The sequence below is a fragment of the Scyliorhinus canicula genome, chromosome 9, assembly GCF_902713615.1.
Source record: "Scyliorhinus canicula chromosome 9, sScyCan1.1, whole genome shotgun sequence".
NCBI lineage: Eukaryota > Metazoa > Chordata > Chondrichthyes > Carcharhiniformes > Scyliorhinidae > Scyliorhinus > Scyliorhinus canicula.
Genome location: NC_052154.1, coordinates 92,848,607 through 92,864,886, shown reverse-complemented (window position 1 = coordinate 92,864,886; position 16,280 = coordinate 92,848,607). Strand labels below are relative to the sequence as shown.

Here is a 16,280-nt window from a genome sequence, read left to right as displayed (position 1 = left end):
CCTCTCCTATCTCTTCAGACTCAATACACAATCTCCCGCTACTGTCCTTAATCGGACCTACTCTCACTCTAGTCATTCTCATATTTCTCACGTATGTGTAAAAGGCCTTGGGGTTTTCCTTGATCCTACCCGCCAAAGATTTTTCATGCCCTCTCTTAGCTCTCCTAATCCCTTTCTTCAGTTCCCTCCTGGCTATCTTGTATCCCTCCAGCGCCCTGTCTGAACCTTGTTTCTTCAGCCTTACATAAGTCTCCTTCTTCCTCTTAACAAGACATTCAACCTCTCTTGTCAACCATGGTTCCCTCACTCGACCATCTCTTCCCTGCCTGACAGGGACATACATATCAAAGACACGCAGTACCTGATCCTTGAACAAGTTCCACATTTCACTTGTGTCCTTCCCTGACAGCCTATGTTCCCAACTTCTGCACTTCAATTCCTGTCTGACAGCATTGTATTTACCCTTCCCCCAATTATAAACCTTGCCCTGTTGCTCGCACCTATCCCTCTCCATTACTAAAGTGAAAGTCACAGAATTGTGGTCACTACCTCCAAAATGCTCCCCCACTAACAAATCTATCACCTGCCCTGGTTCATTACCAAGTACTAAATCCAATATGGCCTCCCCTCTGGTCGGACAATCTACATACTGTGTTAGAAAAGCTTCCTGGACACACTGCACAAACACTACCCCATCCAAACTATTTGATCTAAAGAGTTTCCACTCAATGTTTGGGAAGTTGAAGTCGCCCATGACTACTACCCTGTGACTTCTGCACCTTTCCAGAATCTGTTTCCCAATCTGTTCCTCCACATCTCTGCTGCTATTGGGGGGCCTATAGAACACTCCCAACAAGGTGACTGCTCCTTTCCTATTTCTAACTTCAACCCATATTACCTCAGTAGGCAGATCCCCCTCGAACTGTCTTTCTGCAGCTGTTATACTATCTCTAATTAACAATGCCACCCCCCCACCTCTTTTACCATCCTCCCTAATCTTGTTGAAACATCTATAACCAGGGACCTCCAACAACCATTTCTGCCCCTCTTCTATCCAAGTTTCCGTGATGGCCACCACATCGTAGTCCCAAGTACCGATCCATGCATTAAGTTCACCCACCTTATTCCTGATGCTTCTTGCATTAAAGTATACACACTTCAACCCATCTCCTTGCCTGCAAGTACTCTCCTTTGTCATTGTTACCTTCCCCACTGCATCACTACGTGCTTTGGCGTCCTGACTATCGTCTACCTTAGTTGCTGGACTACAGATCCGGTTCCCATTCCCCTGCCAAATTAGTTTAAACCCTCCCGAAGAGTACTAGAAAACCTCCCCCCCAGGATATTGGTGCCCCTCTGGTTCAGATGCAACCCGTCCTGCTTGTACAGGTCCCACCTTCCCCAGAATGCGCTCCAATTATCCAAATACCTGAAGCCCTCCCTCCTACACCATTCCTGCAGCCACGTGTTCAACTGCACTCTCTCCCTATTCCTAGCCTCGCTATCACGTGGCACCGGCAACAAACCAGAGATGACAACTCTGTCTGTCCTGGCCCTTAACTTCCAGCCTAACTCCCTAAACTTGTTTATTACCTCCACACCCTTTTTCCTACCTACATCGTTGGTACCAATGTGCACCACGACTTCTGGCTGCTCACCCTCCCCCTTCAGGATCCTGAAGACACGATCAGAGACATCCCTGGCCCTGGCACCCGGGAGGCAACATACGTTTCGGGAGTCTCGCTCGCGACCACAGAATCTCCTATCTATTCCCCTAACCATTGAATCTCCTATTACTATTGCTTTTCTATGCTCCCCCCTTCCCTTCTGAGCCCCAGAGCCAGACTCAGTGCCAGAGACCTGGCCGCTGGGGCCTTCCCCCGGTAGGTCATCCCCCCCAACAGCATCCAAAATGGTATACTTGTTTTGAAGGGGAATGGCCACGAGGGATCCCTGCACTGTCTGCCTGTTAGTTTTCTTTCCCCTGACTGTAACCCAGCTACTCTTGTCCAGTACCTTTGGTGTGGCTACCTCCCTGTAACTCTTCTCTATGACCCCCTCTGCCTCCCGGATGATCCGAAGTTCATCCAGCTCCAGCTCCAGTACCTTAACACGGTCTCTGAGGAGCTGGAGTTGGGTGCACTTCCCGCAGGTATAGTCAGCGGGGACACCGGTGGTATCCCTCACCACCCACATCCTACAGGAGGAGCATGCAACTGCCCTAGCCTCCATCCCCTCTTACTTTACAGAATTAGCTGCCCCGTGGACCAACTGGACCTCCGCCCTCCGACTCTACTTCCAGTCAGCTGTACTCTAAACTCCTGGCTCCCTTCACGCTCTTTGATAAATATATGAAATTAAATGTCAGGAGCACCTTACTCCCTCCTCACCTAACTCCCTCAGTCACCAAACTCTCACTGTAGCACTCAAATGCCACAAGCTCAGCACTCAGTGCAAACAAAGTCTGCACTGTATCTAGCCCCTATTTATACTGTGACTCTAGCTTCTAAAAACTGGCCTAATGCAATTAACTAATTAACAAGCTCCAGCTGCAAGTAAGTCCAAGTAGAACTTTGTTTAAAGCTGATTCAAAATTCACCTTCTTATAGACCAAACAGCAACTTTTAAGTTAATTAACTAAATAAAAGAAATACTAGACTTTAAATAACCCTTATACTCCCTCAGTCACCAAACTCTCACTGTAGCACTCAAATGCCACAAGCTCAGCACTCAGTGCAAACAAAGTCTGCACTGTATCTAGCCCCTATTTATACTGTGACTCTAGCTTCTAAAAACTGGCCTAATGCAATTAACTAATTAACAAGCTCCAGCTGCAAGTAAGTCCAAGTAGAACCTTGTTTAAAGCTGATTCAAAATTCACCTTCTTATAGACCAAACAGCAACTTTTAAGTTAATTAACTAAATAAAAGAAATACTAGACTTTAAATAACCCTTATACTCCCTCAGTCACCAAACTCTCACTGTAGCACTCAAATGCTACAAGCTCAGCACTCAGTGCAAACAGAGGGACATAGCTAAACTGCAGAGCTGGGCTGAGAGGTGGCAGATGGAGTTTAATGCGGAAAAGTGTGAGGTGGTTCACTTTGGAAGGAGTAACAGGAATGCAGAGTACTGGGCTAATGGCAAGGTTCTTGGTAGTGTAGATGAACAGAGAGAACTCGGCATCCAGGTACATAAATCCCTGAAAGTTGCCACCCAGGTTAATAGGGCTGTTAAGAAGGCATATGGTGTGCTAGCCTTTATCAGTAGGGGATTGAGTTTCGGAGCCACGAGGTCATGCTGCAGCTGTACAAACCTCTGGTGCGGCCGCATCTGGAGTACTGCGTGCAGTTCTGGTCACTACATTATAGGAAGGATGTGGAAGCTTTGGACTGTGGGAGGAAACCGGAGCACCCGGAGGAAACCCACGCACACACGGGGAGGACGTGCAGACTCCACACAGACAGTGACCCAAGCCAGAACCTGGGACCCTGGAGCTGTGAAGCATTTATGTTAACCACCATGCTACCGTGCTGCCCCAGCATATGGATGAAAATGGAGTCGTGTAGGTCAGATAGGCTTCAGATGGTTTCACGGGTCGGCGCAACATCGAGGGCCGAAGGGCCCGTACTGCGCTGTAATGTTCTATGTTCTATGTTCTGAGCAATAGTGCTAACGACTGTGTGACCGTGCCACCCGTAGTTAATTACTAGAAGCTTCCAGTATATATTTATATATATATGTCTCAGAAATACAAAGTATTCAGTGAATCTGGACGAAACTGAGAGGAGCCAGACAGAACTGAAAAATCCAAGCAGAGAAAGCACAGTGATGGAAGCAGGGACGATAGTGACGTTTCAGGGGCATCTTGACAAATACAAGAAAGACAAGGCAGGGAGCTCATGGATGTGCAGCGGAATGGATCCGAATGCCCTCTCACAGTGATTGGAGCCACATAAACACCTTTAATTTGGATGAGAAAAGATTTATTTCTCCATTTTACCATTTGTAACCTATTATTCATCGAATAGTCTGTAGTGGACGGGTCTCGGGTGTATACTCAGATCTCATCGCAGTTTTATGGATAATAACCGTTTGGCAGATTTCTTTGAACTTCTATTGTTATTGATTCAGAGCGTTCAATGTTTTGTGGTCAGATCCATCTGCTTTATTGGTTCTGTGCAATAAGATGCGCTTTTAACACACGCGTATGTGTGGGCCTTTCACCTTTGTCCCAATGATTAATTTTCTGAGAAATAATCTAAGTACAAATCCAAATAATAAATAAATAATACTCATCATGATGTAACACACTGATCTCACAAACAATGCTTGTTGGAGCACAGTGGCTGGTGGCACACTTTGGCAAAAATTGAGATGAACATACATCGACAGAAAACCAGAAAGGAAACATTGAAGTGAGCAAAAATGCATCAAAATTACCATTGGTTAATAAAGATGAGCAGCTTTATGGAGCTCATTTAATCAGCTTACTTGAGTCAATTCCTTTCTTTAATACTGTCAAAGTGCACAGGTTAGCAACATTAAACATGTGCATCTGTATGAACCATTCATTAGAAAAGATAGACTGCAGAGGAGCAAATGCCCTCACTAGAGGCTGCGGGATTAACAATTGCTGATTGATTAATGGACCTAATAAATTGAAAAGGATGTGATTGACCACAGAAGGGCCACATTGCAACCTACTGGACTGCTGAGCGGCTTACAGGCCATAGAGAGGACTCATTAATGGTGGCACTCAAGCTGAAGATACGCTGTCTTTTGTATAATTGTCCATCTTAGTTTTCATTTTATTTCATTTTCTTTATTTGATAGAAATATTGAAACTAAGAATTATGCTCACTATTAGAACATAGAACAGTACAGCACAGAACAGGCCCTTCGGCCCTCAATGTTGTGCCGAGCCATGATCACCCAACTCAACCCACGTATCCACCCCACACCCGTAACCCAACAACCCCCCCTTAACCTTACTTTTATTAGGACACTACGGGCAATTTAGCATGGCCAATCCACCTAACCCGCACATCTTTGGACTGTGGGAGGAAACCGGAGCACCCGGAGGAAACCCACGCACACAGGGGGAGGACGTGCAGACTCCACACAGACAGTGACCCAGCCGGGAATCGAACCTGGGACCCTGGAGCTGTGAAGCATTTATGCTAACCACCATGCTACCCTGCTGCCCCTTATTTCCACAACTGCGTCAGTCAGAATTACATGAACTCCAAGCCAAATATCATTGCAGCATCTTTAAGATGGCACAGCATTGGAATTGTGGTTCAGTGGTTATTTGTACTTTCAGTAATAATCTTGAGTGGAATTTCAGAGAGGGTGTATCAAGCAGAACTACTTCTGGCAGAACGGTGGTCAGTTGTCACTGTAGTCGCCTTTGTTAATAAACTCAATAATAACAACAAAGGGGTAAGTGAGCACATTCTTAAATTCCTCTCTAAATTTATTCTGGGTCGTGACATAAATACACGTGTTGCTGCAGGAACTGAGGAGCTGGAGCATCGGCCCAATGTAACCAATAATGAATGGAAGGCGGGTTTTGAACAGTCGATCAGTGATGTGATTTAATGTGATTCGTTCATGGATGGTGTACACAGCTTCTGTCATCCAGAGCAATATGAAGCTTGTCGATATGCTGAAGAGCAGGATGATGGACTTCCTGCGGTTCTCCATCTCTGGATCCTTGTTCCTGTCCCTGTCACAGTCCACCAGGAGCCTCCTTCGGGCTCTGTTCGCCAATGAAATGTTCCTGACAGTGAGAGCATTGAGGAGCAGGATCAGAACAAATGGGAGCAGTGGGGTTGATGCATGGTGAAAGAAACTAAATGCTTTCCACAGGGATGAGGTATAATAGCTGGGTTTCACCATGCAGAACAATGGTATGTAAACAAGATAGACAGCTTTATATCGGAAATACCAAGGAATGTTCTTCAGACAGCTCAGCACAGTCACTGCTCCAATAATGATCACTGCAGTTCTCCAGGTGCAATATTTAATTTTCAGCTTCTGACAACAAATGACCACAAATCGATCAAAGGTAAAAGCAACTGTGAACCAAACAGAAAGGTCTTTGGCTGCATGAGTGAGACAGTCAATGAGACCGCACAGGGTGATGTTGTTTGAGAATAGCGTTGTAGAATAAAGTGGAATAATGTGGTTCATGATCACATCAGTGAAAATAACAGTTAGATCAGCTGAAGCCATTGCCGTGAGGTAGCAGGTGATACATCGGGACAAACCACACCTTCCTCGCATTAAGATCAGGATCACCAGCAGGTTAACTGTCAGAAGAAATGAGATCAAAAAGATCAAGAGAATTAATCATCAGACTGGTAACAAAATTGGATAAGACTTTGCGAATAGTTTATAGTTTTCTTCCTGCATTCAGCAAAAATGGGTTAATTACTGGCTAAGCATTGCTACCAAATGGAAACTGAGTTCTGGACCTGGGCAGTGCAATTAATGTGAAACTCATTTCTGGAACGTGTCAATGGAATGGTGACTAGTTAAGAAATGGCTTTGCGCTATTGAATGGAAACTGGTGCTAAATGTGAACAGTGCTGTGAATTTAAACACAGTCTTTGTCCCTGCACAATGCCAACATATGGAAACTAAGTGTCAAATTTGGATGGTTATATGGAGACCTTGGATAGCACGATCCGTTTTATCAAACGCACGCTTAAGTATAGATAGTCGGCTGCTTTGTCATGTGGCTCAAATTGGAAAATGTTATCAAACGGAGTCTGATCTCCAGGCCAAAACTTTGATCGCATTTTGAATCTTCTCCCAAGACATGAAGTAAATGGTGCAAGATGGAATGCATTGGAAGAACACAGTAACCGGACAGAGAGATTAATAAACAGGATAAATATATTTTATAAATGTTTTTTTATTGGGTTTTTGAACAAGGTATAATCACCGTTATGTACACCGAATAAGAAACATATATGTATATACATACATATTTAGAAGAGAAGGGCACACCCCAACATAAAATACAATAAAATATGAAATAAAATTACTGGTAGGGTATTGTGCACCAGCTCGACAACGGCAGCTCTGTACACCTGTCAAAATTATTTACACCACGTAAGTAGGCGACTGTTTGGGGGTGTGGGTGGGGGGGGGGGGGGGGGCGGTGGGTGGGGGGGTGGGGGGGGGGGCGGTGGGTGGGGCGGGTGTGGCGGGGATTGGCGAGGCAAATATACATTTGGGTGCCGGGGAGATAATTACAGTGTGCGATACTAGGCTGTGTTTTGTGTTGTCGTCGCCTGCTTCTCCCGGACGGGTCTCGCTGCCGTCCCGCGCTCGCCTCCGCTTCTGCTGTTCCTCCAGTCCTCCATCTTTATTCTCCTCGTTCCCCGCTCCCGGAGATGTCATGCACGTTTTGGCATCCCGTGCCTTCCTTCCGGCTCCCGTTTCCCTGCCCCCCGCCCCACCCCGCTGGTTCTCCTCTCTTGCCCCCCCCCCTCCCTCCACGGTGAGCCTTTCTTTCCTCAGGTTTAGCTGTTCCCCCCCCCCCCCCCCCCCCCCAGTGGTTCACCTTTCTTTCCTCAGGTTTAGCCGTCCCCCCGTCCTCCCTCCCTCCCAGTCTATCTCTCCCTTTCATGCCTTGGCTACCTTCCCCTGATTCTTGACTAATTTCCCCTGATTCTTGGGTACTTGGCTATTCTTCCTCTTGTTCGTTGGCCACAAACAGGTCCCGGAACATTCGCGTGAATGGCTCCCATGTTCTGTGGAAGCCGTCGTCTGACCCTCGGATAGCGAATTTGATTTTCTCCATTTGGAGAGATTCCGAGAGGTCGGACAGCCAGTCTGCAGCTCTGGGCGGTGCTGCTGACCGCCAGCCAAACAGGATTCTACGGCGGGCGATCAGGGAGGCAAAGGCAAGGGCATCCGCCCTCCTCCCCAGGAATAGTTCTGGCTGGTCTGAAACCCCGAAGACTGCCACTTTCGGGCATGGCTCCACCCTCATCCCCACCACTTTGGACATTGCCTCGAAGAGGGCTGTCCAGTACCCCGCAAGTCTGGGCAAGACCAGAACATGTGGGCGTGGTTGGCCAGGCCTCCTTGGCATCTATCCTCCACCTCCGGGAAGAACCTACTCGTACGGGTTCTTGTTAAGTGGGCTCTATGTACCACTTTTAGCTGCGTCAGGCTGAGCCTTGCGCACGTGGCGGTGGAGTTGACCCAATGCAGTGCTTCGCTCCAGAATCCCCACCCGATCTCCATCCCCAGTCCTCCTCCCATTTCTTTCGTGTTGCGTTGAATACGGTGTCGGCCCTTTCTGTCAGTCGGTCGTACATGTTATTACAGTTTCCCTTTATCTAGTATGCTTGCGTCCATAGTTCTTCCAGTAGTGTCTGTCGTGGCGGTTGTGGGTACGTCCTTGTCTCCTTTCGTAGGAAGTTTTTAAGCTGCAGATACCTTAGCTCGTTCCCCCTGGCTAGCTGAAATTTCTCTGTCAGTTCGTCCAGTGTTGCGACCCTGCCGTCCGGGTATAGGACCCTGACTGACAGTGTCCCTCCGTCCTGCCCCCACCTTTTGAAGGCGGCGTCAGTCAGTGCTGGTGTGAACCTATGGTTGTTGCAGATGGGAGCTTTGTCCGACATTTTGGTCAGGCCAAATTGCTGCCGCAGTTGGTTCCAGGATTGGAGGGTGGCTATCACCACCGGGCTGCTGGAGTGTTTTTTGGGTGGGGATGGGAGTGCTGCCGTGGCGAGGGCCCGGAGGGAGGTCCCCACGCAGGCGGCCTCCTCCGCGCGCACCCACTCGGCCTCTGGCTCCTGGATCCATCCCCTTATTCGCTCGGCTGTCTCCGCCCAGTGGTAGAATTGTAAGTTTGGGAGGGCTAGCCCCCCACCCTGGATTTTGTTTTTTGTAGGACCTTCTTTGGGATCCTAGCATTTTTACCCCCCCCCCCCATATGAACGCCATGATTAGTTTGTCCAGCACTTTGAAAAAGGCCTTGGGGATGTAGATCGGGATGGATCTAAACAGGAAGAGGAACCTGGGCAGTACGTTCATTTTGATCGTATGGACTCTCCCCGCGAGGGAGAGTGGGAGTGTGTTCTATCTTTGCAGGTCCTTTTTTACTTCCTCCGTCAGACTGGTGAGGTTCCATTTGTGGATCCTTTTCCAGTCATGGGCTATTTGGATCCCCAGGTAGCGGAATTTGTGTTGGGCTTGTTTAAACGGCAGCCCCTTTAGTGCCCCCCCCCCCCCCCACTTGCGGGTGTACTGGGAAGATCTCGCTTTTGCTCATGTTGAGTTTGTAGCCCGAGAAGGCTCCAAACTCTTTCAGGAGCGCAATGATTCCGTCTATGCTGCTCTGTGGGTCCGAAATGTAGAGGAGTAGGTCATCTGCACAGAGTGAGACTCTGTGCTCTCTGCCTCCCCTTCGGATCCTCCTCCAGCTTTTTGCTGCCCTGAGCACGATTGCTAGCGGTTCAATCGCTAGGGCGAACAGCAGCGGGGACAGTGGGCCTCCTTGTCTGGTGCCCCTGTGCAGCTGGAAGTATTGGGAGTTGGTATTATTGGTCCGTACACTCACCATGGGAGCGTTGTATAGGAGCTTTACCCAGGAGGTGAACCCTGTTCCAAGCCCGAACCGCTCCAGTACCTCAATGAGGTATTTCCATTCGACTCTGTCGAAGGCCTTTTCTGCGTCTAGGGAGACGATTACCTCTTGTGTTCTCTCCCCGGAGGGGGTCATTATCACGTTCATCAGGCGCCTGATGTTCGAGGTAAGCTGTCTACCTTTGACGAAGCCCGTCTGGTCCTCTGTGACCACCTCAGGTACACAGTCTTCTAGCCTTTTGGCCAGTATTTTGGCGCCTGCGTTCAGCAGTGAGATGGGTCTGTATGACCCACATTCCGTTGGGTCTTTGTCTTTCTTAGGTATCAGCGAGATTGAGGCCTGTGCTAACGTGGGTGGCAGTGTGTCCCTAGCTAGCGAGTCTGTGAACATCTCCCGCAGGTGCGGGGCCAGCGCTGTTGCAAATCTTTTGTAGAAGTCCGCCGGGAATCCGTCCGGTCCCGGCGTCTTCCCCGCCTGCATGGAGCTTATGCTGTCCATGATCTCTCCCAGTGCTAGTGGTGCTTCCAGGCCCTGTTTTCTGCCCTCTCCCACGACTGGAATATCCAGTCCATAGGATAAATATATTTAACGTCATTTGCAGAATCATAATGAGCAGGGTTTGGTTTTCAGCCACAGGGTGATGATGGAACTCAATGCATGAAACATGATGGAGCAAAAATCCCCTCACATTTGAATTGTCACAAACTACGGAACTACGGACTAGGAGCTGAAAAGTAAGATTAGGATGGATAATACTTTTAAGACTAAAGACCATAAGACATAGGAGCAGAATTAGGCCACTTGGCCCATTGAGTCTGCTCCGCTATTCAATCATGGCCGATATTTTTCTCATCCCCATTCTCCTGCCTTCTCCCTATAATCCCTGGTCCACTTATTAATCAAGAACCTATCTATCTTTGTCTTAAAGACACTCAGTAATTTGGCCTCCACAGCCTTCTGCGGCAAAGAGTTTCACAGATTCACCACACTTTGGCTGAAGAAATTCCTCCTCATCTCTGTTTGAAAGGAACGTCCCTTTAGTCTGAGATGGTGCCCTCTGGTTCTAGTTTTTCCTACAAGTGGAAACATCCTCTTCACATCCTCCCTATCCAGGGCTCGCAATATCCTGTAAGTTTCAATAAGATCCCCTTGATCCTTCTAAACTCCAACAAGTACTGACCCAGAGTCCTCAACTGTCCCTCATATGACAAGCTGTTCATTCCAGGGATCATTCTTTGAACCTCCACTGGACCCTCTCCAAGGCCAGCACATCCTTCCTTGGATACAGGGCAAGAATCTGCTCACAATACTCCAAATGGGGTCTGACCAGAGCCTTATACAACCTCAGAAGTACATCCCTGGTCTTGTATTCTAGCCCTCTTGACATGAATGCTAACATTGCATTTGCCTTCTTAATTGCCGACTGAACCTTCATGTTAACCTTAAGAGAATCATGAACAAGGACACCCAAGTCCCTTTGTGCTTCTGATTTCCTAAGCATTTCCCCATTTAGAAAATAGTGTATGCCTCCATTTCTCCTTCCAAAGTGCATAAACTCACACTTTTCTACATTGTATTCCATCTGACACTTCTTTGCCCACTCTCCGAGCCTGCCCAAATCCTTCTGCAGCCTCCTTACTTCCTCAATACTACCTGCCCCTCTACAGATCTTTGTATCATCTGCAAACTTAGCAACAGTGCCTTCAGTTCCTTTTGCTTGGGCTAGTTTAGCACATGGCTAAATCGCTGGCTTTGAAAGCAGACCAAGGTAAGCCAACAGCACGGTTCGATTCCCGTAACAGCCTCCCCGAACAGGCGCCGGAATGTGGCGACTAGGGGCTTTTCACAGTAACTTCATTTGAAGCCTACTCGTGACAATAAGCGATTTCCATTTCCAGCAGAGGGCAGCAGAGCAGAGCTACTGATCAGCTGTTCTGGGGAAATTTGCATACGTGCAGTGCGGTCAGCCTAAGTTGAAGGTGAACCTGCGAAGAAGACCCAAGGAGTTTGAATAAAGGCAAGCAACCAGCAGAGGGCAGCAGAGCAGAGCTACTGATCAGCTGTTCTGGGGAAATTTGCATACGTGCAGTGCGGTCAGCCTAAGTTGAAGGTGAACCTGCGAAGAAGACCCAAGGAGTTTGAATAAAGGCAAGCAACCAGCAGAGGGCAGCAGAGCAGAGCTACTGATCAGCTGTTCTGGGGAAATTTGCATACGTGCAGTGCGGTCAGCCTAAGTTGAAGGTGAACCTGCGAAGAAGACCCAAGGAGTTTGAATAAAGGCAAGCAACCAGCAGAGGGCAGCAGAGCAGAGCTACTGATCAGCTGTTCTGGGGAAATTTGCATACGTGCAGTGCGGTCAGCCTAAGCTGAAGGTGAACCTGCGAAGAAGACCCAAGGAGTTTGAATAAAGGCAAGCAACCAGCAGAGGGCAGCAGAGCAGAGCTACTGATCAGCTGTTCTGGGGAAATTTGCATACGTGCAGTGCGGTCAGCCGAAGTTGAAGGTGAACCTGCGAAGAAGACCCAAGGAGTTTGAATAAAGGCAAGCAACCAGCAGAGGGCAGCAGAGCAGAGCTACTGATCAGCTGTTCTGGGGAAATTTGCATACGTGCAGTGCGGTCAGCCTAAGTTGAAGGTGAACCCGCGAAGAAGACCCAAGGAGTTTGAATAAAGGCAAGCAACCAGCAGAGGGCAGCAGAGCAGAGCTACTGATCAGCTGTTCTGGGGAAATTTGCATACGTGCAGTGCGGTCAGCCTAAGTTGAAGGTGAACCTGCGAAGAAGACCCAAGGAGTTTGAATAAAGGCAAGCAACCAGCAGAGGGCAGCAGAGCAGAGCTACTGATCAGCTGTTCTGGGGAAATTTGCATACGTGCAGTGCGGTCAGCCTAAGTTGAAGGTGAACCTGCGAAGAAGACCCAAGGAGTTTGAATAAAGGCAAGCAACCAGCAGAGGGCAGCAGAGCAGAGCTACTGATCAGCTGTTCTGGGGAAATTTGCATACGTGCAGTGCGGTCAGCCTAAGTTGAAGGTGAACCTGCGAAGAAGACCCAAGGAGTTTGAATAAAGGCAAGCAACCAGCAGAGGGCAGCAGAGCAGAGCTACTGATCAGCTGTTCTGGGGAAATTTGCATACGTGCAGTGCGGTCAGCCTAAGTTGAAGGTGAACCTGCGAAGAAGACCCAAGGAGTTTGAATAAAGGCAAGCAACCAGCAGAGGGCAGCAGAGCAGAGCTACTGATCAGCTGTTCTGGGGAAATTTGCATACGTGCAGTGCGGTCAGCCTAAGTTGAAGGTGAACCTGCGAAGAAGACCCAAGGAGTTTGAATAAAGGCAAGCAACCAGCAGAGGGCAGCAGAGCAGAGCTACTGATCAGCTGTTCTGGGGAAATTTGCATACGTGCAGTGCGGTCAGCCTAAGTTGAAGGTGAACCTGTGAAGAAGACCCAAGGAGTTTGAATAAAGGCAAGCAACCAGCAGAGGGCAGCAGAGCAGAGCTACTGATCAGCTGTTCTGGGGAAATTTGCATACGTGCAGTGCGGTCAGCCTAAGTTGAAGGTGAACCCGCGAAGAAGACCCAAGGAGTTTGAATAAAGGCAAGCAACCAGCAGAGGGCAGCAGAGCAGAGCTACTGATCAGCTGTTCTGGGGAAATTTGCATACGTGCAGTGCGGTCAGCCTAAATTGAAGGTGAACCTGCGAAGAAGACCCAAGGAGTTTGAATAAAGGCAAGCAACCAGCAGAGGGCAGCAGAGCAGAGCTACTGATCAGCTGTTCTGGGGAAATTTGCATACGTGCAGTGCGGTCAGCCTAAGTTGAAGGTGAACCTGCGAAGAAGACCCAAGGAGTTTGAATAAAGGCAAGCAACCAGCAGAGGGCAGCAGAGCAGAGCTACTGATCAGCTGTTCTGGGGAAATTTGCATACGTGCAGTGCGGTCAGCCTAAGTTGAAGGTGAACCTGCGAAGAAGACCCAAGGAGTTTGAATAAAGGCAAGCAACCAGCAGAGGGCAGCAGAGCAGAGCTACTGATCAGCTGTTCTGGGGAAATTTGCATACGTGCAGTGCGGTCAGCCTAAGTTGAAGGTGAACCTGCGAAGAAGACCCAAGGAGTTTGAATAAAGGCAAGCAACCAGCAGAGGGCAGCAGAGCAGAGCTACTGATCAGCTGTTCTGGGGAAATTTGCATACGTGCAGTGCGGTCAGCCTAAGTTGAAGGTGAACCTGCGAAGAAGACCCAAGGAGTTTGAATAAAGGCAAGCAACCAGCAGAGGGCAGCAGAGCAGAGCTACTGATCAGCTGTTCTGGGGAAATTTGCAAACGTGCAGTGCGGTCAGCCTAAGTTGAAGGTGAACCCGCGAAGAAGACCCAAGGAGTTTGAATAAAGGCAAGCAACCAGCAGAGGGCAGCAGAGCAGAGCTACTGATCAGCTGTTCTGGGGAAATTTGCATACGTGCAGTGCGGTCAGCCTAAGTTGAAGGTGAACCTGCGAAGAAGACCCAAGGAGTTTGAATAAAGGCAAGCAACCAGCAGAGGGCAGCAGAGCAGAGCTACTGATCAGCTGTTCTGGGGAAATTTGCATACGTGCAGTGCGGTCAGCCTAAGTTGAAGGTGAACCTGCGAAGAAGACCCAAGGAGTTTGAATAAAGGCAAGCAACCAGCAGAGGACAGCAGAGCAGAGCTACTGATCAGCTGTTCTGGGGAAATTTGCATACGTGCAGTGCGGTCAGCCTAAGTTGAAGGTGAACCTGCGAAGAAGACCCAAGGAGTTTGAATAAAGGCAAGCAACCAGCAGAGGGCAGCAGAGCAGAGCTACTGATCAGCTGTTCTGGGGAAATTTGCATACGTGCAGTGCGGTCAGCCTAAGTTGAAGGTGAACCCGCGAAGAAGACCCAAGGAGTTTGAATAAAGGCAAGCAACCAGCAGAGGGCAGCAGAGCAGAGCTACTGATCAGCTGTTCTGGGGAAATTTGCATACGTGCAGTGCGGTCAGCCTAAGTTGAAGGTGAACCCGCGAAGAAGACCCAAGGAGTTTGAATAAAGGCAAGCAACCAGCAGAGGGCAGCAGAGCAGAGCTACTGATCAGCTGTTCTGGGGAAATTTGCATACGTGCAGTGCGGTCAGCCTAAGATGAAGGTGAACCCGCGAAGAAGACCCAACGAGTTTGAATACAGGCAAGCAACCAGCAGAGGGCAGCAGAGCAGAGCTACTGATCAGCTGTTCTGGGGAAATTTGCATACGTGCAGTGCGGTCAGCCTAAGTTGAAGGTGAACCTGCGAAGAAGACCCAAGGAGTTTGAATAAAGGCAAGCAACCAGCAGAGGGCAGCAGAGCAGAGCTACTGATCAGCTGTTCTGGGGAAATTTGCATACGTGCAGTGCGGTCAGCCTAAGTTGAAGGTGAACCTGCGAAGAAGACCCAAGGAGTTTGAATAAAGGCAAGCAACCAGCAGAGGGCAGCAGAGCAGAGCTACTGATCAGCTGTTCTGGGGAAATTTGCATACGTGCAGTGCGGTCAGCCTAAGTTGAAGGTGAACCTGCGAAGAAGACCCAAGGAGTTTGAATAAAGGCAAGCAACCAGCAGAGGGCAGCAGAGCAGAGCTACTGATCAGCTGTTCTGGGGAAATTTGCATACGTGCAGTGCGGTCAGCCTAAGTTGAAGGTGAACCTGCGAAGAAGACCCAAGGAGTTTGAATAAAGGCAAGCAACCAGCAGAGGGCAGCAGAGCAGAGCTACTGATCAGCTGTTCTGGGGAAATTTGCATACGTGCAGTGCGGTCAGCCTAAGTTGAAGGTGAACCTGCGAAGAAGACCCAAGGAGTTTGAATAAAGGCAAGCAACCAGCAGAGGGCAGCAGAGCAGAGCTACTGATCAGCTGTTCTGGGGAAATTTGCATACGTGCAGTGCGGTCAGCCTAAGTTGAAGGTGAACCTGCGAAGAAGACCCAAGGAGTTTGAATAAAGGCAAGCAACCAGCAGAGGGCAGCAGAGCAGAGCTACTGATCAGCTGTTCTGGGGAAATTTGCATACGTGCAGTGCGGTCAGCCTAAGTTGAAGGTGAACCTGCGAAGAAGACCCAAGGAGTTTGAATAAAGGCAAGCAACCAGCAGAGGGCAGCAGAGCAGAGCTACTGATCAGCTGTTCTGGGGAAATTTGCATACGTGCAGTGCGGTCAGCCTAAGTTGAAGGTGAACCTGCGAAGAAGACCCAAGGAGTTTGAATAAAGGCAAGCAACCAGCAGAGGGCAGCAGAGCAGAGCTACTGATCAGCTGTTCTGGGGAAATTTGCATACGTGCAGTGCGGTCAGCCTAAGTTGAAGGTGAACCTGCGAAGAAGACCCAAGGAGTTTGAATAAAGGCAAGCAACCAGCAGAGGGCAGCAGAGCAGAGCTACTGATCAGCTGTTCTGGGGAAATTTGCATACGTGCAGTGCGGTCAGCCTAAGTTGAAGGTGAACCTGCGAAGAAGACCCAAGGAGTTTGAATAAAGGCAAGCAACCAGCAGAGGGCAGCAGAGCAGAGCTACTGATCAGCTGTTCTGGGGAAATTTGCATACGTGCAGTGCGGTCAGCCTAAGTTGAAGGTGAACCTGCGAAGAAGACCCAAGGAGTTTGAATAAAGGCAAGCAACCAGCAGAGGGCAGCAGAGCAGAGCTACTGATCAGCTGTTCTGGGGAAATTTGC

At 48.9% G+C, this 16,280-nt stretch overlaps 1 protein-coding gene across 1 annotated transcript in view; it reads right to left on the bottom strand.

Annotated features, from left to right (window-relative positions):
• Positions 1-5,391: 5,391 nt before the first annotated feature.
• The window catches only part of LOC119970907 (probable G-protein coupled receptor 139), a 51,572-nt gene continuing 40,683 nt past the window's right edge, over positions 5,392-16,280 (bottom strand). Inside the window, exon 2 of the mRNA XM_038806016.1 lies at positions 5,392-6,317. Coding sequence (XP_038661944.1) covers positions 5,392-6,317 — 926 coding nt within the window. The remainder of the gene's footprint in view (positions 6,318-16,280) is intronic.